This window comes from Jatropha curcas, chromosome 11, assembly GCF_041381405.1.
Source record: "Jatropha curcas cultivar XTBG-Jc1 chromosome 11, XTBG_Jcur_1.0, whole genome shotgun sequence".
Classification (NCBI taxonomy): Eukaryota; Viridiplantae; Streptophyta; class Magnoliopsida; order Malpighiales; family Euphorbiaceae; genus Jatropha; species Jatropha curcas.
This window is the reverse complement of record NC_143161.1, coordinates 4,426,268-4,450,027: the sequence shown is the minus strand read 5'-3', so window position 1 is coordinate 4,450,027 and position 23,760 is coordinate 4,426,268. Positions and strand designations below refer to the sequence as shown.

The 23,760-nt window shown below is 34.1% G+C and overlaps 1 protein-coding gene, 1 long non-coding RNA gene and 4 pseudogenes across 5 annotated transcripts; 4 read left to right on the top strand and 2 right to left on the bottom strand.

Moving 5' to 3' along the window:
- Positions 1-665: 665 nt before the first annotated feature.
- Positions 666-2,110, top strand: LOC149492398 (loganic acid O-methyltransferase pseudogene; annotated as a pseudogene). The gene is made up of 3 exons (XR_016318850.1): positions 666-734; positions 806-1,465; positions 1,728-2,110. The product of XR_016318850.1 is annotated as a loganic acid O-methyltransferase pseudogene (transcript).
- Positions 2,111-2,200: 90 nt separating this feature from the next.
- LOC149492397 (loganic acid O-methyltransferase pseudogene) lies at positions 2,201-3,410 on the top strand (annotated as a pseudogene).
- A 768-nt stretch (positions 3,411-4,178) lies between these two features.
- LOC105634134 (RNA-dependent RNA polymerase 1) lies at positions 4,179-13,394 on the bottom strand. Its single transcript, XM_089716194.1, has 5 exons — positions 13,150-13,394; positions 11,387-11,912; positions 7,484-9,375; positions 6,232-6,382; positions 4,179-5,283 (listed from the first exon to the last, which is right to left on the bottom strand). Exons 2-5 carry the CDS (start codon positions 11,900-11,902, stop codon positions 4,459-4,461), a joined length of 3,384 nt encoding a protein of 1,127 aa, XP_089572320.1. The 5' UTR covers positions 11,903-11,912; positions 13,150-13,394; the 3' UTR covers positions 4,179-4,458.
- Positions 13,395-15,877: 2,483 nt separating this feature from the next.
- LOC149492396 (uncharacterized) lies at positions 15,878-16,698 on the bottom strand. Its single transcript, XR_016318953.1, has 2 exons — positions 16,413-16,698; positions 15,878-16,315 (listed from the first exon to the last, which is right to left on the bottom strand). It is a non-coding gene; the product is annotated as an uncharacterized LOC149492396 (long non-coding RNA).
- A 2,154-nt stretch (positions 16,699-18,852) lies between these two features.
- Positions 18,853-21,125, top strand: LOC105634276 (loganic acid O-methyltransferase-like; annotated as a pseudogene). Its single transcript, XR_016318901.1, has 2 exons — positions 18,853-19,588; positions 19,851-21,125. The product of XR_016318901.1 is annotated as a loganic acid O-methyltransferase-like (transcript).
- An 828-nt stretch (positions 21,126-21,953) lies between these two features.
- On the top strand, positions 21,954-23,625 carry LOC119371351 (loganic acid O-methyltransferase-like; annotated as a pseudogene). The gene is made up of 3 exons (XR_016318769.1): positions 21,954-22,175; positions 22,293-22,959; positions 23,175-23,625. The product of XR_016318769.1 is annotated as a loganic acid O-methyltransferase-like (transcript).
- Positions 23,626-23,760: the final 135 nt, after the last annotated feature.

Below are 23,760 nucleotides of genomic sequence, written 5' to 3'. Positions count from 1 at the left end.
CGGGATTGAGCTAAACTTTTTTTTTTTTTTCTTTTGTTTTCAACAAAGGAGGCTAACATATAGATCTTGAAATTTTTGTTTTTCATATGATCAAAATTTTATTTTGAAATAGTGCATAAGTAAAAGTTATCGAACAACCTTATCTATCAGCAACATTTTTAATTTTTGAATTAAACCATCTCAACAACCCCACCGAATCTCTCAAATCCTCTCATATAGCCATGGCTATTTTTGTTGATTTATTTATTTTATTCAAATTATTTTGCTTTTCATTTTGATTTTTATTTTCTTCTGATTCGCTCAACCGTTAGTGCGTTCAGTTTAATTTCTAACTTTGTCTAAGAATACTTACCGACTACACTAGACCAGTCACGGTTGGATTAATCGACAGTGATAAAAGTCTAGTAATAAAGTTATGTCTTCTGCATTTTCCTACTAAGATTATTCAACAACTTCTGGAGAGTATAATTATTCAACAAGTTCTGGATGGTTCATGATGTCAGTGATGATGAAGTTGTTACCGTCATTGCCATCTGCAATCTGTTTCAGCACCAAATTTTGGTAATAACGAAGACAAGATTGCGAAAATTCTATTAATGAGCATATAAGAGCAGGTTGGGTTTTTGAATTCCCACCATCGTCATTGCATAGCTCATACAGAGACAATGGCTGAATCATATCCAATGAAAGGAGGAGATGCTGACTACAGCTACCACAAAAATTCCTTCTTTCAGGTATTGATTTTATATATTAGAGAAAATGTTTAAAAGACTGTTTTTTCTCATTATTTGATCTTCATTTGCAGAGAGAAGCCATTAATACTGCCAAAAGATTGATTGATGAGACAATTGCTCATAATCTTAACATAAAAGATCTCCTTTTTGGTTCTTCAAGCTCATTTAATATTGCGGATTTGGGATGTTCAGTTGGGCAAATACCTTTATTTGCATGGGAAATATTATTGAGGCAGTGAAATATAAGTGTCAATCTCAAGGTCTTGCTTCACGAATTCCTGAATTTCAAGTGTTCTTCAATGATCATGTCTTGAATGATTTCAATACTCTATTTAGATCTCTACATCCAAACAGGGGATACTTTGCTGCTGGCGTGCCAGGTTCCTTCCATGGGCGTTTATTCCCCAGGTCCTCTCTTCATCTAATGCATACTTCCGCTTCATTGCATTGGCAATCTCAGATGCCAGAAGAGATTCTAAATAACCACTCTCCTGTTTGGAACAAGGGCAGAATTTTCTACACTAATGCCTCAGATGAAGTATGCAAAGCAATGCCACCCAGTTCGAAAAGGATATGGAGATATTTTTGGATGCTAGAGCCAAAGAGCTTGTGGTTGGTGGGATTATATTAATCGTGGTGCCAACTATCCCTGATGGGATTTCTCATTCTTGTGAATATTTAATGTGTCGTTTGATATTCTGGGATCTAGCCTCATGGACATGGCTAGAGAGGTCAGTTTCAGAACTCGTGATTATACTAAAAATACATTTAATTATATCAGTTATTACAATTATACTTCATCATACTGTAATCTTATTGTAAAATTTGATATCTTTGTGCATCTTATTATATGGTTTTGGGAGGTACTCCATTGTTTGCATCTTACCCTTATTTTTGAATGTTTCAATTCAAATTCATGACCTTACAAGTTATAGCTCGCCCATAAAGAAATTCTCCATTGTAATTAATCCATTTTTGTTTAAACATGCACAGGGATTGGTGAGAGAAGTGCAAGTGGACTCGTTCAATCTCCCCATTTATATTCCATCTGCTAAGGAGATGACAGAACTTGTAAAAAGAAACAGTTGCTTCATTATTGAGAGAATTGAGTTATTTAAAGCTTTTTCGGCTATTGATGTTATGACCAACGGAAAAACATTGACAAAGCACTGGAGAGCTGCACTGGAAGGAAGTATTAGCAAACATTTTGGAAGTGGGATTGCAAATGAATTGTTTGACCGGTTTCTTAAGAAGATGCAACGATTTTTTTTTTTGGAAAATAATTATTATAATTTGAGGTTTTACAAAATTAATTATCTTGTTCTCCAATCATTGTATATTAAACATTTAGTCTCCAAGATTTGATTCCGTCTCTGTGCTTCCGTCAAAAACATATATGAGTTTTCCGTTAAAAGATGAAAAAAAAAAAAAAGAGGGAGGAGAGAATTATTTTAAAATAACAAATGATGCCCTTAAGCTTTCTTTCTCTGACCCTTTCTTCATCGTCTTCCTCCGATTGTCCTGCCTCCTTGGGAACTGTCAAGGTTGGAGGCTTGAAATTATTCCAAGAAAAGTAATAAGGAATTTTTTTTTTCAGAAACTAATAAGGAATTAACTTTTATGTGTTTAGAAAAGTATACAATTATTTTCAATTAAAAAAATTATTTTAGAATAAATCATAAATTTTTATGAAAAAATTGTTTAAAAATAAAAATTAGTTGTTATGGATAAAACCACAGTTTATTATATTTTTACTGATATTAATTTTGAAATAAAAATAAAAATATTTTAAAACTGAAAAAGTAAAATTTATTTTTTAGAAACTTTGATTTATTGAGGTTTCATAATTTTTTATTTGCAAAATTTTAAATATTAACCCGTGTCCATGATTACTTGTAAGATATTGAAAAAATGTTGAAATACATCATATAGAAATTACTAATTTTATCAATTTTTTTATCAAAAATTAAGTTTGGCTCAAAGTCGTTTTTGCAGAAATGGATTCTGGAATTCTTGAAGGGAATAATTGATGAGACAATCCATGAGAAGCTTGAAACGAAGTCATTTTTATCAACTTCATGTAGCAAGGCATTTTGTATAGCTGATATGGGATGTTCAACAGGACCAAACACCTTTTACTATGTTCATAGTATACTTGAAGCTGTGGAGCGAAAGTTCATAAATGAAGGCTTCACTTACGATCAAATACCTCAGTTTCAAGTTTTCTTTAATGATCTTCCATTTAACGACTTTAATACCCTTTTCAAGTCTCTCCCACCTCAAAGGAAATATTTTACAGCAGGGGTACCAGGGTCATATCATACCCAGTTGTTTCCTGACTCTTCTCTCCATTTTGTGCATTCCTCTTACACATTACATTGGCTTTCTGGCGTTCCTGCAGTGGTGTTGGACATGGACTCTCCTGCACGGAACGGAGGGAGAGTTCACTATACAGGTGCATCAGAAGCAGTAGTAAAAGCCTTTGCTGCCCAATTTAGCAAGGATATGGGGATGTTCTTGAATGCCAGAGCAAAAGAATTTGCAGAGGGAAGCATGATGGTGCTAATCATTCCTTCTATTCCTGATGGGGTCTCTCCGTCAAATGTACCAACCGGGGTATTGCTGAATCATTTTGGGTCGTGCCTTCTGGACATGGCAAAAGAGGTAATAATATAGAAACCTACTAGACTGGTGGATTATATGAAATCATAGATTTAGGGGTCTGCTTGATTCGGCAATGGAAAATCAGCTTTTAATGATGGTTGATCAATAGTTAAATATTAACAATAACAATTTGAAAAGCTAAATATTAAAAATTTAAAACATGTAAATAACCAAATCAAAATCCTGATTGCAGGGATTAATATGTGATGCACTTCTGGACTCTTTCAACATTCCATTGTACTGTGTAACGCCCAAGGAGCTTACACAGCTTATAGAACAAAGTGGGTGTTTTAGCATTGGAAGAATGGATCCTACAGATTGCGAATGCGACCCTGATAATCAACCTACTGAATATACAATCATGATGCATTTCAAATCTGGGTTAGAACCAGTCATTACCAAACACTTTGGAGCTGAGATTGTTAATGAATTGTTTGAACGGTTCCTCGAGAGAATGCATGAAGCTACGCCCTCGTTATTTTCAAGCAATGGAAAAGGATCTCAATTAACTGTTATTCTGAAACGAAAATCGCTATAATCAAAAGCTATCATATCAACAATTAGCAGTGCAGCTTTTATTATACATACCAGAAAAACTGACTAATAAATGTTGTTAAACATTCAAATTATCAGTACCCATTATTTGCAGCGAAAAACAAACACCGATCATGCTCGACTAGAATAGCATGTATCTCGAAAAGGCTATATAACACCTAAATATGGATAATGCATCAACAATCAGGCAAATATCAATAGTCTTCAATATCCTATCAAAAAATGTTGTCAACTCTAAGTAGGTATTTCTGTTTGTGCCATTATAAGAACATAAACATTTACATCATATATTGTCTTTGAAATATTACATATTCATAACCATATGTATAGCCATAAATTTTGATTACCTTCTAAACTCAAAAGCAGTCCACATCTACATGGAAAATGTGTAAAGAGAAAAAAGTAGGAACCTGGTTGATCCTTGATTTGTTCCGCTGATCTGGATTAGCTGGCAAACTCAAACCAAGACTACGAACATAAAGACATGTTCGAAATTTCAGATTTGTTAATGAAAACGCAGTCGAAGCCCAAACTGGCGTTCAAGCGATGATAAATGTTGACACCTTCTCTTCCTCTTGATCTGGATCAGCTTGTCATAAACACACCAAGGAAAGCTAAGAAAATGATCTCGATTCATTCCCTCGTTGTAGCGACCCCAATAACTAGGATGATAAGTAACATAGTACCAAGCGGAGGCTTTTGCATAAACATCATCTTCTTCAGAATCTAATCCACTTCCCCTTTCTTTAAACCAAGATCTTGCTTCTTTTCTTAAGGACCTCACCGCCAAACCAATTGCTTCTGCGTCCCTTTTCTTGGTGAAAGCTTTTGACATTTTCATAATACTTCCACCGAGAATTTCAGCCTCAGTTCTGATGCCATAATAGTCCATATGATTACCCAATTTGTAATCATAATTGCTTTTGTAATAGAAGGCATCATCTACATAATCCTCAAAACCATCAACTTCCATATCAGGGTCATAACACTGCCTTGCCACTTCCAAAGTAAAGGACTTAATAGAGCTTGTATGTGGTGCGATGTCTCTCACTGCTCGGAAAAGCTTTCCAATCACATTCTGAGATTCATAGGTGGGTTTGTCAGGCTTTTCCATGAAATCAGGATATTCTTTGACACGTAGATGAGAATGAATTTCAGCTGGTACTCCAGTTTTTGGAAAATCAACTGCAATTGAAAATTTACTTGCAAGTTCCAGACATGGTTTACTCATTGCTTTTTCAGGTTCCCTATCAGCAAAGACGGTGTGAGCATTAGAAATGATTCCCAAGCTGTCATTTAAGATGTAATTGGTGAAATACTCCGCAACTTCCTGTAGAAAGCAAAATGAAAATCTCTGAATAAAAGGGAAATGCGGTTTTCTAGCTGCATGATTAAAAAAAAAAAAATCAAGCTAAAGCAAAAAACAGAGTTTGCAGTTAGAACTTGATGCATACAGGTACACAACCTAAGATTTCACTGTTCTAAAGGATTTTTCAGAATCACATTTCCTTTTATTTTTTATTTTTTTTTTAAGCATTCAAAAAAAGGACTAGTTATGAGGTTGATAGAATAATGACCCTCTTGGACTGAACTACATTGCGTTGTAGTTTGAAGCATCCACTTTTACACAAAAATGAAGCATTGTGCCCAGAGGGACCAAAAAAAACAGTTAGATTTTTGCTTAAAATTGCACAAATGAGATAGCTAAAAGAATTAAAAAGTACAAGATATCATTGTCACATAAATTAAAAAGGCCCGGGCCAAAGTTTGCTTTTGCAGCTTCCCTGAGATTCAGAAAACAAGATAATCAGCAATTCCCTTTCCATCTGCTTCTTATTTTTCTTGTAAATTGTGTAAATTCTTGCTTTATATAATAAGAAAAATCCATATGCATGTCTATTAGCATATGCTATAGACACATAAGAGCAAACTAATCCAGAAAAAAAAAAAGACTTTTGACACATAAAAGATGCAGGTGGAGTAAAGTCATCATAATACAGAAATAAAGGCACCACAAGGAAAAACAAAAATTAAAAGTAAACACCTATTAGTATTGAACCTATGTACAAAACTAAATCCTCTGTCATAAAGAAAAAAAAATTAAGGAACGTATGTATTTTTGAAGCATTGCAGCTTTATGTTTGACAATACCAGAATGTACCATAGAAGAGAAAAAAATTGATGAAGTGACTGAATAATCTTAAAAGATAGCGAAACAATAGTATTATTGTTGATGATAGATAATTGCTCCGACATTTCATATGTACACATGTAGTACCTGAATTGTGACATCATGATCGAGTTGCAAACTTGGCTGTGGTGTATAGTCCATTGGTGGGAGTTGCTGACGTGGGATTAAATCAGGATCCCAGCAGACAAAGTAGATATCTCCATCTAAATCACTACCCGAGCATTCATTTGGATGAGGTCTAAAATTGCAATTCAGATACTAATGTTAATACTGTTTTCACACATAAAAAATAAAAATAAAAATAAAAATCTGAAAAGGGGCACTATAATACTAGTCTGTTACTCTGTTAGCACTTGAAAAACAAAGAGAGGTGAGGTGTCCATGTTAGTGTCAATTGAAATTCTAAAGCACAGGAGTCTTCCCCCTGCATCCTCCAACCACCAAACTCCCCCCCCCCCCCCCCTTTTAAAAAAAATACAAACAATAATAACAACCTGCCTCTGTCAGTCAGCTTCATCAGACAAATAAATCAGAGATGATGAAGCAATGTCCACAGAATATAGACTAGGTATTTCTAAGGAAGCAGGAGTTTCCATTGGTACGTTCGACTGTTATCCACAAGAAGCCTACTGCACATGTCAAATAATAAAAGGGAACACAGATACCAGTTACATTCATTGAAGGGAGTGGTTATCTTACAGAAAAGAATTCATTATAGCTGATGTGACAGACCTAGTTATCTCACAACCCAACTAGTTTCCTACAGTAATACCACAGAAGTAGGCCAAAATAGCCCAAACATAGGCAGACACAACAGAAGTAGAACTATCATATAGATGATGATAACATGGACAGCGAACATCATAATAACAGCAATAATGATTAACTACAATAACAACAATGATATTATAAGGTTCAATCCGCTGTGAAAGACACCCAGAAGATAAGAACTTAAACATCTATAGGAACATAGCTGCACAAACACAACTTCTATCCCTCTCTCATTCTTATATAACTGAGTCCAGCTATCTTTAAAGTTGGGACTTTGTGGTTCAGAGCCCATTGGAGAATAGAGAAATGATATTGGAAAGTAGACAAGAAGAGAGCATATTTCCAAGTTCTCTTTTGATAAAAGGTAAATTCCTCTGTCTTGCATGAAAAAAGCAGGGATTTTTATATTTTTCAAATCTGAACCCTTTGCAAATGCAACTGGAAAAGTAAATCTAAGAACTCTAAGTTATAAATATAGAACTTCGGCACAGACAACTCAAACCAGAAACCAAATTGACGTAACTAAAGAATGACCTAAGCTATAAGGCTGGAAGAGACAGAGATATACCTTGGTCCTTTCTGTGGAAAAACAACACAGTCCACCATATGGTGCAAATCCGGTACATTCACAGCCCTTAAAACACGAATATCACCTGGGTGCAGACATGGGTTTTTAGCTACAATGACCATTCCCTCAATCACAAAACCGTTGCCTGATCCAATGCCTCCAACCATGGTGGAACTATCATACACCTGCTTATGTTTACTACCAGAATATTGCACAAATACCTGGCCATATTCCAAGTTTCTTGTCTCATCCAAACATCCCATCATAGATCTTCCATTTGGAACAAAGATTCTAGATTTTGTCCGCAGATCAAGCAACTTTGATGCTCGGAACATTTGGAGCATCATTGAAAGGAATGGTTCAGCATCAGGCTGATAACCACACAAAAGCATTTCGTTGAGAATGTTAGTGGTCTCTCCTGGAGACATCAAATCTAGTGCTTCTTGGGCCCTTAACGAGTTTGTTAAAATGGCATCTAGTTGATCAACAGCTTCTCTCTGTTTCTTCTCAAAGATATGGTCCGCAACACCAAGGGTCGAAAGAAGAGTAATCATTTGGCGATTCAGAAAACAAGGCTGATACTTGCTATAACCCAAAACATCCAGTTTTGTATTTTCAGACTCATACTTGCACATGCTTTCTCTCAATGATAATTTTTTAGAAGAAGTTGGATCAACAGCCACAACACCTTTATACCCACCATAACGAATTTGAAATGCAGATGGATAGAAACCTTGGTGCCCACATTTCAACGCCACTCTCCGAGCGAACTCAGCAGATATTTTGCCTATTCCATCAGAGAACAAATATTTGGTTCTGCCCCTTTCAACCTCTACATCTGGAAGAATTTCAATTTCATTTCTACTAACACTCAGTGTTTCAGTGGATGAACCAAAAGACTGACCTAATCTGGCTGCATATTTAGCCACGTTTCGTATCTGACGAAAGTTTCCCATCCATTCTCTTATATCTGCAGCAGTGAGCCCGTCTCTTGAAGCAAACATCCAGCAAGAATTTTCCCTCAGCTGGCTAGATGAAAAGGCAAGGAACTCAAACCTTTTATTTCCAATAACTATTCCATTTTGGAGAGTAGAGAGAATCCTTTTGTAAATAGCAGTCCTCCTATCCCCATTCCCAGAAGAAGCACGGGGACATAAATCTGTTGAATAAATTTTCTCTAACTCCTCATCAACAAAAGACACACGGAGAAAATTATTAATATCTTTTGAATAGTGGCGTATCACACGGTTTGAGACATTAACCTCTGGACCACAAAAATAGACTTTGCATGGTGTAATTTGGACCCTACGCATGTATACCAAACCAGAGCCTAGGGATATCGAAGGTGATCTTGGATGGCACTTAGACTTAAGATACTTTCTGTACTGCTCATCAAGCCACCTAGAAGGTTCATAACAACATTCTTTCAAGTGAAAAAGCTTCTTAAGAGCATGCTCTATGCAGTCAATATTCATTGTACTTGGATCAACCAACTCGTAAAAACTAGAATCAAGTGCTGACCCTGGAAGGCACCCATTCTGAACCAACAAATTAACTCGAAATAATATCTCAAATGGCAAATCAACGCCTGAGGGAGGACCAACAATCGGAACTAGATCCAGATTGCGAGAAAAAGCATTGCCATTCTCCAAAACAAAAATTCCTTCACTTTCTTTATAGTAAGAAAAGTTCTCCTGAAATTTTGGAACATTAATGCTGGAAGGAAACTCCAAACATAATCCAGATGAATGCCCAATAAGGCAGAATGGTGTGAAATCGATTGTCCTGACCCATTGCTCATCAGGGGTATCCTTCAAGTCGTTGAAAAGCGGAATCTCAAACACATTAAATGTTGCAATCTCTTTCTCAAAAATTCGGGGTGCACCATATAACTAAAAAAACAGAAACCAAATTAGCAGTTTGCATTTTTACTTGAAATCTTACATGAAAAAAGAGATAGCACAAATTGTTTGATTATTGTATGCATCACATTCAGACTAATGACATAAATGAACCCAATAAAAGCACAAATTACCAACAGAAAGAAAAATAAGGAAAAGGGAAACTTTTTACATGACATACAGCTTTTTTTTATTCAGCAAAACAGTAAGCACCTTTCAATTCCCAAGTAAGTAAACCCTTGGCCTTAGATTCCACTTCCCATTTATTTTGGCAAGTCAGTGAATCACAAATGCCACATTTCTACCAGCAGGAAAAAGGAATTCAGCTATCTTGCCTGATAAGACCCTCATATTAGTAAACTTAACCAAGGGACAACTCTTTCAAATTCCCTGAGATAGAAAGTTTGCCAATTTTATTGATAAAACCATATTAAAATCTCTGTGCCCCTATCCATCAAGAGTACCTTATTTTGCTAGTTTTTGGATAAACGGTAAGTTATTTAAACAGAGGTGGGTAACGACACGTGCACAGACCATGTGCAGAAGACCAGTGAAGCATGAAAGATTGAGAACTAAAGATAAAGCATATCACTTAAATCTAAAAGAGTTAAAATATCTGCAGAATGATTAAAGAACCAGCAAACATCAGTCAAGAGTTTGGACAAGATTTTAAATTTTTAACAAGTGCCTAGTGCTTTATACCCTCACATGCATAAAAACCAGTCTCTGATCATATATTTGACATCAATACATGTCAAACAATAGCACTGCTTTAACGCTTTCTGAGTTAATCAGCACAATTTCTATATTCCGAATGCTAATTATTTTGCCTGAAATATATAATGCACGGCTGACCAGTAGAAAAATTGTCAATTAAAACAATTAGACTCAGACTGCAGACACACATATGTAAGAAATCAAAACCACGAATGAGCGAAAACTCTAAGCCCATGTTTGGACACCAAAAGAAACAAATAATTAACTTATTAGTTCAAAAAGGTATTCAGTCTGTTAGAAAAGCCAGCAGAAAGTTCAAGCAAACCAATAGGAATATCCAAATTTTCTTGATAACACCACATATGGCAAGGAAAAAAAAAAAATACATGCATGTATCATGCTTTAGTCGTAACCGAGATATAAGTAAATTGTTCAATTTACTACTAATAAGAGAATTCATTTTCACACCATCATACTCATTAAAGGCGTGCCTCATGCCTTACTTAAGGTTCAACTTCAAATTCAAGGGATTATGACTCAACAGTCCGCAGGCCGGCGACTAGCCTTTTTGGGCCTTTTTCGGCCTTAGGCCCAAGAAAGGCCCGTCTTTCTAATTTTTGTTTTAACAAGTCGCCTTTGAATATAAAACTGTCTAGCCCAGTATCTACTACAACAACATAACAACAATAAAGGCCTTAACCCCAAACTAGTTGAGGTTGGGCATATGAATCCTTTGTCATTATATCACAAAAACCAATGATATGCTTTAGATCCAGCCTCCACTCCATCTAGCACTCACCCCCTCCAGTCTAGCCTTTGGCTAACAGCCATTCAGACATGCCTCTCTCAATTTCTCTTCCAATTTGCTTTCTATATTCTTTCTTTCTTTTTTTTCTTTTTTTCATTTCGTGATTTTACTTTTCTATCTTAACTCCAATATCTTACAATATAACTTGTCTTGTTGCCTTTTTTTTTGTTTATGTGTTTTATTTATTTCTAATTTTCGCGCCTCACTTCACTCAGGCTAGCACCTAGGCTCCAATAGCTCTTTGCGCATAGGTGCCCCTTGCGCCTTTAATTACTATGCCCACTATGCAGCTCAACAATTTGTTTATGTAAAAGGAAAACATAGTTCATCCGTGCAATAAATAACAGGGCAAAAAAGGCATTTCCAAGGTTCGAAAAAGCCCTATAAAGAATTTCAAATAACAGAGAAAAATGCTGTAAGAGTATCAAGAAACGGTATTTAATAATCCAAAAATTAAATAAAATATATTGAAGAAACCTGAATTAGAAGATATTTCACAGATCGACCTCGTGGACAATGTAGCTCCATCTGCCAAACATTCTCATAAGAAAGTTCAAGCTTGTAGCCCATTTGTCCATGAGATAGAAAAAATTGCAATTTTCTCATTCCAAATCCAAAATTCACCGAAACATTTGTCCCTGTCCATAGAACAGAAAACTTTTCTTTTGATATCTGACATCCAAAATGCAGTGTTATATGGTCCATGCTGTGTAAAAACGTTCTGGGCTTTGGTACAATATCATTATCCAAAGGCCGAGCCTTGAGATATGAAGTGCCGTACCGAAGACGTTTATTAGTCAAAGATATAATTAATTCAGCATCTCTGGCAGTCTGGAATTGAACAATAGCATATTTTCTTCGACCCCTATTTTTGGTTTCCCTGATCTTCATTGCAAAAACAGTTCCTTCCCCTGAATGTGATTCCAGAAACTTCTTGACTTCATCTACAGTCACATGGGAAGGGAATCCATACACCTGAATCGTCTTACCCATCAAAGAAATTCTGTAGTCAAAATAGAACAAACTGAATCACCCACTACAGATACTAACGCTCCGAAATTTTTAGGGAGATATGCACTTCCACAATGTAAATGATCAAAGATTCTGAGTATAACTTTCTTGTAGGCATTGTCATGCAGTCAATCATAAAGCTAATCCAATGTAGAAAATATGAAAGGTAATAACTTATAAATAAAAATTTCGTGATTATGAACAGACCCCCACAAGCTTCCAAATATGACTCTGTAACTACTATGGCAAAATAATGCAGGATCCACCATGTGCTGGTTATGAATTTAATCAATGGCTTCCTTAATGAATAATTATATCAGCATAATCTAAATATGAACTCCGAACAAATGTGGAGAATCAAAGGGTTTACACGCATGTCCAGAATCAGCACCAAATACATGTTAACCACAACCTGAAGTATAACGATTTTGAAATGAAATCAATATTCGAGATTAAATAGAATCATTGAAAACACAAACTCTATGTGGAAAGCAACAGAGGCAAGAAAAAATAGCATTGCATTTAACACAAAAACAATGGAATGCACAAAGAAGCCAAGCATTTTACTCAGATTGATGTGATGAAATTTATAGCTTATGTCAAAAAAATATAAGACACTGCAATGAAATAAATAAGAAAAACAAAACAATGCTTATAACTACACTATCATCAAGAACTGCTAAAAGCTGAAAATCACTCAATCTAAAAACCTAAAATTGCGTTCAGCATCCAAGCATGGTTTTTGAATCATTAACAAGTTTATCCTTTTATTACTCTTCCATCATTAATCTTTATCAAAAACCATACCACATCGATCCTTGTCAGATATAGCCACAATGCCCCAATTATATGCCAGCTATTGCAAGCCGATATAAATAAAATAACCGAATCACCTTTTCTAAGTAAATTTCACAAGAAGAGAGAGATGGATATATTGGTAAAAGAAAACACAGAATTGCCAAAAAAAAAAAAAATCAACTACGAATCTGATAACACAAAACACTCATAGAGTACATCAATAATATATGTATTCCAGAATCAAAGCCACCTACACTAAAGAGGCTAATAAAGCAATCTCATTTATCTAAAAATTAAAAGAAAACAGACTCCCAAAAAAAGTAAAATTTAGCATAAGGATGAAAACTTTTTTTAATGGATGTATCCACATTCTGGAAATTATACTTGGAAAGAAAGCAATCAAAGAATCAAATAAAGGTTTGAGACCTTACCAGAAAAGTAAAATAAAGAAACCAAATTATCACTCGCTCACTCAAATTAAACCACTTCAGTTCTCATCCAAGAAACCAGAAACGAAACCAGCGATAGAAACAGTTTCACATTCAAGTCGCTCTTTCTCTGTCTTTGAGCAAGCAAATTTTCATCTGCTTTTTCTCCAATCAGTCAATGTAAGTCTCTCTGTGACACTGTGTTGCCCTCGTACACAAGAAGAAAAAAAAAAGCCATGATTCCCTCCATCGCAGCACTCTTTCTAGGTTGACGTTTATTATGACGTCGACATACGTTAACGCGGTAAGTAACGGACGCTACTGCTTGAATTTGCTGACGTGGATAAAAACTATTGGATAGTGTTTATATAATGCTTGTAGTCCGGATACACTATAGTGAAAGCCCATATTATTGTCCCGTTTATTGGGACCACTCCTCCGCGTGAATACATCGCGGTCTCTGATACCAATTTATCCAATCACTTGCAATCTTACATGCAAGTTTCAAAAAATGTCTCCATTTCCAAATCTTGAATTTTTACCCTAAAAACCATTACCGCAAGTACTTGTCAAATTTAAAAATATATATATATTAAATACTTATTACATTCATGGATTTAATAAATAATAAATTTTTTATTTTATTATGATCAATATCAGTTGAATGATTTTAACTCAAATAAAAAATTAAAAATAATATAATAAACTCACTGAATAATTTATTATAAATTAAATGATTTTCTTAATTAAGAGAAGTGAAATATCTAAATATAATAAGTATTTGAGGAAAAAAAAAAGGTATCAAATAGAACTAGGATAACTATTTTCTTTTATCAAAATAGATAACTCACGATTTTCTAACATTCCGCTTCATGTCTTAGTTGAAATAAGTTAATTATCATTCAAGGTAACTTGTATCCTATTAGAACAAATAACTAGTTAATTAATGTAAACAGTGTTAAATGAGTGATTTTTTTAGTTTGAATAAAATGTTCTTTTAGAAGATTTTGAATAACATTTTTTAATAAGTAACAATTTTTAAAATATCAAGGTATTTCAATAAATAAATAAAAATTTATTAGAAAGTTATCTAAAAAAGACGGTGTAAATTTCGTTATTTTAATAATATTTAACCATGAATTGTTTTATTGGCGTTTTATTAAATATTTAAAAAAATAACATTTCATTATTCCTCCTCTTAAAATCTAAACACCACTGTAAATGTTACAGTATTTACATGGATAAGAGAGTAAACGTTCCTTATGTATTTTATGGAAATAGAAGAAACTTGGAAAGGACAAAGGAAAATAAGGTTTTCTATCATTGCTAATTGCAAGGAAGGAAGGGGCCACCTCATCCTGCTCTCCACAAGAGAGAACCTTTGTCGTTACCTTAAATAATTATCCTTTGAAAGTTGAAACTTCCTCGTGAAGTAGAAGATGAAGTTATCAAATGTGGACGACCTTAGCTAAAACCTTAACGCCGTTTTTAATCATCCATCCTTCTCAACTCAACTCAACCGCTTTTGCTTTGACTGCGTAAGTGGCCAATCTCCGATTCCTACGAGGGAAGGAATAGGATGGCTAGTTTACTCGTTTTATGTCTTTAATTTAAATAACACAAGGAAATTTTATTTATGAGATTTTTTATTAAGCAAGCGAAATTTATTAAAAGAAATTATTTGTAACTAATATTAATTAGATTTATTTAGTTTTTTATCAATAAGAAAAATAAAAATATTAGTTTACTCTCTCAGGTGTCTGTGTTTAGATTCCTGTTTAAACATGACAAGCAAAAAAAAAAAAATGTAGAATATAGTTACAAATTTAAACAACATATGTCAATCAATCCAAAACCCTTTCAGAAGTTAATTGTCAAATTGAGGCATTGCTCGAAGTATTCGGCCCGTGTCCATTTTGACAACCCACAAATCTAATTAATTTTTACTCGCTTTTGGAGGCAAAAGGATTGGCCCAGAAAAATTTGCGTTGACGGAGGATCAAACCTATGACTCAAATCATAGTGATTTACTCCGTAAGTATTCTTTATCACCGAACTACTTCATTCGGATTATTATTGAATTTATTTGAATAAACATAGATAATGAAGAAAATAAAATAATAAATTGAATTCATTACCGCTTTACATGGTACGTGAAACAATTTTTACATAAGATTATAAGAATGAAATTCAATTCTTCTAATACAATTATAAGTTGAAAAATTATTGCATATAAACTTTTCCAAACGGTGCCATAAAAGAATTTCTAATGCATGAAATGAAAAATAAAAACTATTCTCACTAATTATGCTTCCCATGGAGAGTCAATTCCTCAACTTGCTAGTGAATGAGAGGTGGGATCGGCTTTCATGTATAGTTCAAACTTGACCCTAAAAAATGTAACAAGAGAATAAACTTTTGGAGTGAGCTTGTGTCCTCGGTCACAGAATAATCCTTCAGGAAAAATGTCGAAATGTTTAACAGGACGCTGCTTCTTGAGTTGCTTCTCCGATATCCTCATCACAATTTCTGTGAAAAATTAAGGCTTAGTAATGTGGTAGCATACCAAGAGTCGCTATAATACCAGTCTTCACGGAGCATCTGAACACCAGTCCTGACCCGAATATGAAATCACACATGCAAATCCAAAAAAGAAAGAGAGAAAGAACAACTAGTGATCTTTTCTTGTTAAGTGGATTGGTCCGATTGGAGGCTATGACTTACTCAATGGTAAGAGAATCTTTGTACATAAAATATGCGAGCGAGAAATATCCCATTGCAGTAGATTGAGATTCAATGAGTCTACTGCAATACATCCTCATACAGTGTCCAGCTATGGCATATGAATACAATATAACAAAATTTTACTTCATTGTAAAGACAGAGCATATGAATACAATCAAGTGAAACTTCAAAGGGGCAACGTAACAAACTTATAGTACAGGAACTTTTCGAATTTGCTCAACCTCATTATATCAATGAATATCTGCAAGTGAAGACTAGAAAATAGCTTATGATCCAAAACCACCTGGCCTCATCACACTAAATAAGAGCATTATATGGAACCTAAAACTAAAACTGAAGGGGCTATAGCAGCAACTCAGCAATCTGAATGGCATTAAGTGCAGCGCCCTTGCGTATCTGATCCCCACAAACAAATATATCCAACCTGCTTGGAATTCCAGCATTAGTAAGATGGTCTATAAAGGCTATTTAATTATTTAGTGGGAAAAAAAAAAAAAAAAAAGCTTGCAAGTGAGTTTTACCCATGATTCCCCTCTTGAGAAACATCACGGCGGATTCTACCGACTGCAACATCATCTTTGTTTGATATCTCCAATGGCGTTGGGAAGTGATTGGATGCCCGATCATCAATAACCACCACGCCAGCAGCATTCTTCAGAATGGCCCTTGCTGTGTCCTGGACAAACAACAAATTTATTAAAATTAAGAAATTGCTTGACTTTGAGAGATGGAGCAAAATGTAACTGCCAAAAAAAAAAAATGGAGATATATAAAGCCCTTTATGGAAATATGTTATAGTCATATCCAATTGTGGGCAAAATGACTTGGGAAAAAAATAGATATATTTATATATAAACAGCTATGGGTAGAACCACATGCATAGCAATAAACAAAGTTTTTCTAATTAAGAGTTAAACTTAAGGTCACGAAAACATCAAATTGAAGAAAAATAAAGAAGACACATCAAACAAGTTTTTATCAAGGCAAATATCAGAATATGGTTGTCTCATTCACATATTATCCACCATAAATACCAAGTCCTGACAAACACACACACACACACACACACAAAAAAACAAACGAGGACAAGAAGAAAAAGATATAGGAATCAAGATAAACTTTTCAAATAAACATATCAAATCAATCCATACATCTTTTATAAAACTTGAAGTTGTTGACTGTTTTATATTCGTTTCTCCAGTCTAAGAGTCCATGCTCTCATCAGTGATAAATCATGTCCCACTTTATAAAGTAGGCATTGGCATGAACTGTATGGAGAATTTCATACAAACTAGGAGCTATGACATTTTCCATTAAGTCCTACTTACACAAGAATGTCACTAGTAGATTTTGTACTTTTACTGTAGCAATTGCTGAACAAGAAAGACACGGTACTTTGAGTCCTAGTTATTTTATCTGAAAAAGATGAATTATTAGCCAAAATTTTGAAGTGGGATTATAGATGAATTGTTTGATCGGTTTCTTAAGAAGACGCAAGAATTGTCTTCCCAGTTGCAGGCCAGCTTAGCAGAAACTTCTCAAGTATTTCTTGCTCTAAAACGTGCGTGATCAATTCTCTGTGATTTCTAATTTACAAGCATATTTTCTTTTTAAAGTTTTCTTGTTGATATGGGCAAGACCTGCTTCTCAATGTTAAATAAGCAGCAACACATTGTAAGAGTTGATATTGATAATAAAATTGAGTAGATAGGAGAGATTATATATTTGAATAAATATTAAAATCCTATTATAACATTGAAAGTCCAATAAAATTAACTAACAATTGGTCTGAGTGGAAAGAGCTCAAATCCTTTAAGCAAAATGTCTGAGTGTTCTATTATGTGAATGGAGAAAATCACTACGCTTACCTAATTCGGCACATGGTTTGTATTTTTTTTTTTTCTATGAAATTATGCACTTACAGGATAGCTGAGTTTTCTTGCTGTTGCTATCATTGTCTGTTAGCCAAGCTAATATTAATTTATAAAAATATTAATAATAGTTAGGCAAAAGAATTTATAAAAGGACATAAACGCAATATTGATTAATGTTAATGTTTGGTTATTATATGGACATGAATGGTCCGATATTTATGATGAAATTATTAGCTAAAAGGCTAGCTATTATTATGTTGGGTTGGTTATGTCTTTCAGCATCTTAGGCTTATTATAGGTTTGGAAACTTTAAACTTATCAAGGTTCTAATATCGGCTCGATATCAAATAAATTGATTTTTTTTTAGAAATATTAAATTGATTAGTTTTAATTATTTTATAAATAGACATTTTAAAACTTTGAAAAGATAAATTATTTTATTTTTCATATAAATCAAAGTGATTTTGCGTTAAAAGTGAAAGCCATTACTTTTAACGCAAAATCACTTTGATTTATATGACAAATAAAATAGTTTATCTTTTAAAAGTTTTAAAATTCCACTCTTTATTACCGACCGAATCGAATCTTAAACTAAATCTACACATTCTGATTTTGTTCGATCAGTGATTGGTTTGAATCGAATTTGTCGATTTATTTTGTTGAAACCGAATTTATTACTTAGTTCAAGTCAGTTTTATAGAAATTCATCAATTAACTTAAAATTGAATCGATATGGCAACAAACTAAATCCGGCCGAACCAACTGATTTGATTTGGTACAGATACCAATTTCAGTTTGATTTGATCTATTGTCCAAAAACTTCGGTTAGTATTCTTTGCCTTGATTTGATTCAGTTTGAATCAGAACCCTACTCTTTATGGCTACAACCCTTTTGACAATAATTTTTTAACACAGTTTTTTGATAATAATATATGTAAAAAAAGATGCGAAAATTCTCACCACAACCATCCCATAGCTTATACAGAGACAACGAGCCAAAGCACAGCCACAATGTCAATGGTGGAATTATATCCAATGAAAGGAGGAGATGACGACAACAGCTACTCTAACAATTCCTCATTTCAGGTACTCATTTTGTATGTTAGAGAAAATGGTAAAAGGAAATATATGTAATTTTTTTTTCGCATTATTTGATCTTTATTTGCAGAGGGAAGTCATTGATAATGCTAGAAGTTTGATTGATGAGGCAATTGCTCGTAATCTGAACATAAACGATCTCATTTTTGGTCCTTCAAGTTCATTGCGGATTTAGGATGTTCAGTTGGGCCAAATACCTTTATTTGTATGGAAAATATTATTGAAGCAGTGAAATATAAGTGTCATTCTCAAGGTCTGGCTTCCCCAATTCCTGAATTTCAAGTGTTCCTCAATGATCATGTCTTGAATGATTTCAATACTCTATTTAGATCTCTACATCCAAACAGGGGATACTTTGCTGCTGGCGTGCCAGGTTCATTCCATGGGCGTTTATTCCCCAGGTCCTCTCTTCATCTAATGCATACTTCCGCTTCATTGCATTGGCTATCTCAGATGCCAGAAGAGATTCTAAATAACCACTCTCCTGTTTGGAACAAGGGCAGAATTTTCTACACTAGTGCCTCAGATGAAGTATGCAAAGCATACGCCACCCAGTTCGAAAAGGATATGGAGATATTTTTGGATGCAAGAGCCAAAGAGCTTGTGGTTGGTGGGATTATATTAATCGTGGTGCCAACTATCCATGATGGGATTTCTCATTCTTGTGAATATTTAACGTGTCGTTTGATATTCTGGGATCTAGCCTCATGGACATGGCTAGAGAGGTCAGTTTCAGAACTCGTGATTATACTAAAAATACATTTAATTATATCAGTTATTACAATTATACTTCATCATACTGTAATCTTATTGTAAAATTTGATATCTTTGTGCATCTTATTATATGGTTTTGGGAGGTTCTCCATTGTTTGCCTCTTACCCTTATTTTTGAATGTTTCAATTCAAATTCATCACCTTCCAAGTTATAGCTCGCCCATAAAGAAATTCTCCATTGTAATTAATCCATTTTTGTTTAAACATGCACAGGGATTGGTGAGAGAAGTGCAAGTGGACTCGTTCAATCTCCCCTTTTATATTCCATCTGCTAAGGAGGTGCAAGAACTTGTAAAAAGAAACAGTTGCTTCATTATTGAGAGAATTGAGTTATTTAAAGCTTTTTCGGAAATGTTAATGGCGGAATCATGCATGTGTAATGAATGGAGGAGATGGCGATTACAGCTATGCAATCTCGTCTTTTCAGGTGCTGTTTTTTTTTTTTTTTTGAAAATAATTATTATAATTTGAGGTTTTACAAAATTAATTATCCTGTTCTCCTATCTCCTATCGTTGTATATTAAATATTTAGTCGTCATGATTTGATTCCGTCTCGATCCTTCCCTTCAAAAATATGTGTTTTCCGTTAAAAGATGAAAAGAAAAAATAAGAGAGAAAATTATTTTAAAATAACAAATGATGCCCTCGTGATTATACTAAAAAGTCTTTCTCTAACCCTTTCTTCATGGTCTTCCTCCTCCCACCACACAAATTAGCCCAATTTTACTCGATCCAGTGCGAGAAGACGGTCCTGCCTTCTTGGGAACTGTGAAGGTTGGAAGCTTGAAATCATTCCAAGAAAAAATATTTATCAAAAGACAAAGATCTAACAAAAAACTTGGTTTGTGTAGATTGTTCCTTCTCATTTTCCTTCACAATGCCAATCAACAAGGACCCATTTACTCCACCTCAGTCTCTACTATTTGGGAAAGCTATAACTAGACTTCGCCGCCGTCATATCAAATTATTGCTAGTAATCAAAGTGAAGCCTCCAAGTCGAAATTTTAATTCCCTGACTAGGAAAATACAGACATGCAAGACTTTTTACAAATCAAAACGGCATTGTAATTGTAGATCCCGAAAAAGCAAGAGTTTGGTCGTCCCCTATATGAACATAAAAGAACATATTGAGTGGCATCAGAAATTGTCAATGGCATAGCAATTAGTAAACAAGTTCCCAATAAGTACAAACTAGCATAATTAACCAGTCGAACTAGTGCTGCCAGTTAAAACTATACGTTCCAAGTAAAATAATACCTGTACCTGTGAAAATCTTCTACACACTTAATTATGCTGTTAGAGAAGAAAAATAAATATAAATTCAATTGTATATATAAATATTTTTATTATAGCTACGACTAAACTTTAATCTCAAACTATACGAATCTTTTGTTTTCATTCTGACCTGTTCATAGCTAAATCTGTACTGACATCGAAGAATAGTAGATCTTTTGAGATAACTTCCCTTCAGTTGGTTCTAAGTTTACCTCTTCCCAGTTATTATTTTTCACCATAAATGCATCACAATATATATATATATATATATATATATATATATATATATATATATATATATATATATATATATATATATATATATATATATAGAAGTCCGTGTTTACGGCACCTTTCTCTTCTCCCTCCACACTCTGACTTAATTCTGGGGATCCTAGGTTAAGGTTGCAGGAACCCTAAACCTTTGTGCTAAAATTGTTGATTAAAATTTGTTATAAGTATGCTCTGTGGATGCAGCTTAGTCTGATCTTCCACACCAGAAATATTGTGTAAACTGTATGTTGATTCTGAAGTAAAATTATACTTAATGAATTATATAAGTATTCATATAAACCCAATTAATCATAGTATTTTAGTTCACAGTTATGATTTATCTTTAAATGTTTGTATCTGTATTTATTTAAATCCTAGTAATAATCTTAGCGCTCTACATATATATGACTTTGTTTAAAATCAAGTTTTAAAGTCTTTATACAATAAAAATTAAAAAGCATAAGTCTTTATCAACTTTAAGTTTTTGTTGGAAAACATAAGTCTATATACGATAAACAATAAAAAGCATAAGTAAGTCTTTGTTTTTAAAGTTTTCAAGTCTTTATCATTTTATTTTCAAAGTCTTTAGTCTTTTATTTTAAAAGTCTTTTATAAGTCTAAAGTCTTTTGTTCATTAATTAAAGTCTATAGTCTATAGTCATAGACTTTAGTCATAAAACACGCTTATTTTGTTGTATTTTGTTGGTATCAGTATATATATATATTGTTGCAAATTAAAAAATGAATTTTATTTTCGATGTTGTCTGAAACTTATTCTTTATGCCTGATGATGACTACAAGACATAGAGCAAGAGTTACTTGAAAATGTCATTCTTTTGGACATAAAGAATCTATGTTACGAGGACGGCTAATTCCATATACATATAAATATAAATCTTTGAAATATGCAAAAATGGAGGTGAGAGAGAAGAAGAGTTGAAGATAGGCGTCGAGATGCCTGCTGCCAAGGGCTCCCTCAGTCACCATCAGGTATTTTACTTTCTAAATCACTAAGTAGTTGTAGTGTTCTCTTTTTGTTGAAAAATATTTAAAGAAGATAGCAGAAACTTCTGTATTTTAAGATTAAGTTTAAATTCGTTTTTGCAGAAATGGATTCTGGAATTCATGAAGGGAATAATTGATGAGACAATCCATGAGAAGCTTGAAACGAAGTCATTTTTATCAACTTCATGTAGCAAGGCATTTTGTATAGCTGATATGGGATGTTCAACAGGACCAAACACCTTTTACTATGTTCATAGTATACTTGAAGCTGTGGAGCCAAAGTTCATAAATGAAGGCTTCACTTACGATCAAATACCTCAGTTTCAAGTTTTCTTTAATGATCTTCCATTTAACGACTTTAATACCCTTTTCAAGTCTCTCCCACCTCAGGAAATATTTTACAGCAGGGGTACCAAGGTCATATCATACCCAGTTGTTTCCTGACTCGTCTCTCCATTTTGTGCATTCCTCCTACACATTACATTGGCTTTCTGGTGTTCCTGAAGAGGTGTTCGACATGGACTCTCCTGCATGGAACGGAGGGAGAGTTCACTATACAGGTGCATCAGAAGCAGTAGTGAAAGCCTTTGCTGCCCAATTTAGCAAGGATATGGGAATGTTCTTGAATGCCAGAGCAAAAGAACTTGCAGAGGGAAGCATGATGGTGCTAATCATTCCTTCTATTCCTGATGGGGTCTCTCCGTCGAATGTACCAATCGGGATATTGCTGAATCATTTAGGGTCGTGCCTCATGGACAAGGCAAAAGAGGTAACAATATAGAAACATACTAGACTAGTGGATTATATGAAATTATAGATTTAGGGGTCTGCTTGATTCAGCAATGGAAAATCAGCTTTTAATGATAGTTGGTCAATAGTTAAATATTAACGATAACAGTTTGAAAAGTTAAATATTAACGATAACAGTGAAACCCCATGAAAATTTAAAACATGTAAATAACCAAATCAAAATCCTGATTGCAGGGATTAATATGTGAAGCACTTGTGGACTCTTTCAACATTCCATTGTACTGTGTAACGCCCAAGGAGCTTACACAGTTTATAGAACAAAGTGGGTGTTTTAGCATTGAAAGAATGGAGCCTACAGATTGCGAATGCAGCCCTGATAATCAACCAACTGAATATACAATCATGATGCATTTCAAATCTGGGTTAGAACCAGTCATTACCAAACACTTTGGAGCTGAGATTGTTAATGAATTGTTTGAACGGTTCCTCAAGAGAATGCATGAAGCTATGCCCTTGTCATTTTCAAGCAATGGAAAAGGATCTCAATTAACTGTTATTCTGAAACCAAAATCGCCATAATCAAAAGCTATCATATCAGCAATTAGCAGTGCAGCTTTTGTTATACATACCAGAAAAACTGACTAATAAATGTTGTTAAACATTCAAATTATCAGTACCCATTATTTGCAGCAAAAAAACAAACACCGATCATGCACGACTAGAATAGCATGTATCTCAAAACGGCTATATAACACCTAAATATGGATAATGCATCAACAATCAGGCAAATAAAAAATAGTCTTCAATATCCTATCAAAAA

Coding starts and splice junctions, on each gene's coding strand:
- LOC105634134 (XM_089716194.1), bottom strand. CDS start 11,902: ATGGGTAAGACGATTCAGGTGTATGGATTCCCTTCCCATGTGACTGTA. Junction 6,383..7,483: donor TTTCCACAGAAAGGACCAAG/GTATATCTCTGT, acceptor TTGCAATTTTAG/ACCTCATCCAAATGAATGCT. Junction 5,284..6,231: donor ATCATGATGTCACAATTCAG/GTACTACATGTG, acceptor TGCTTTCTACAG/GAAGTTGCGGAGTATTTCAC.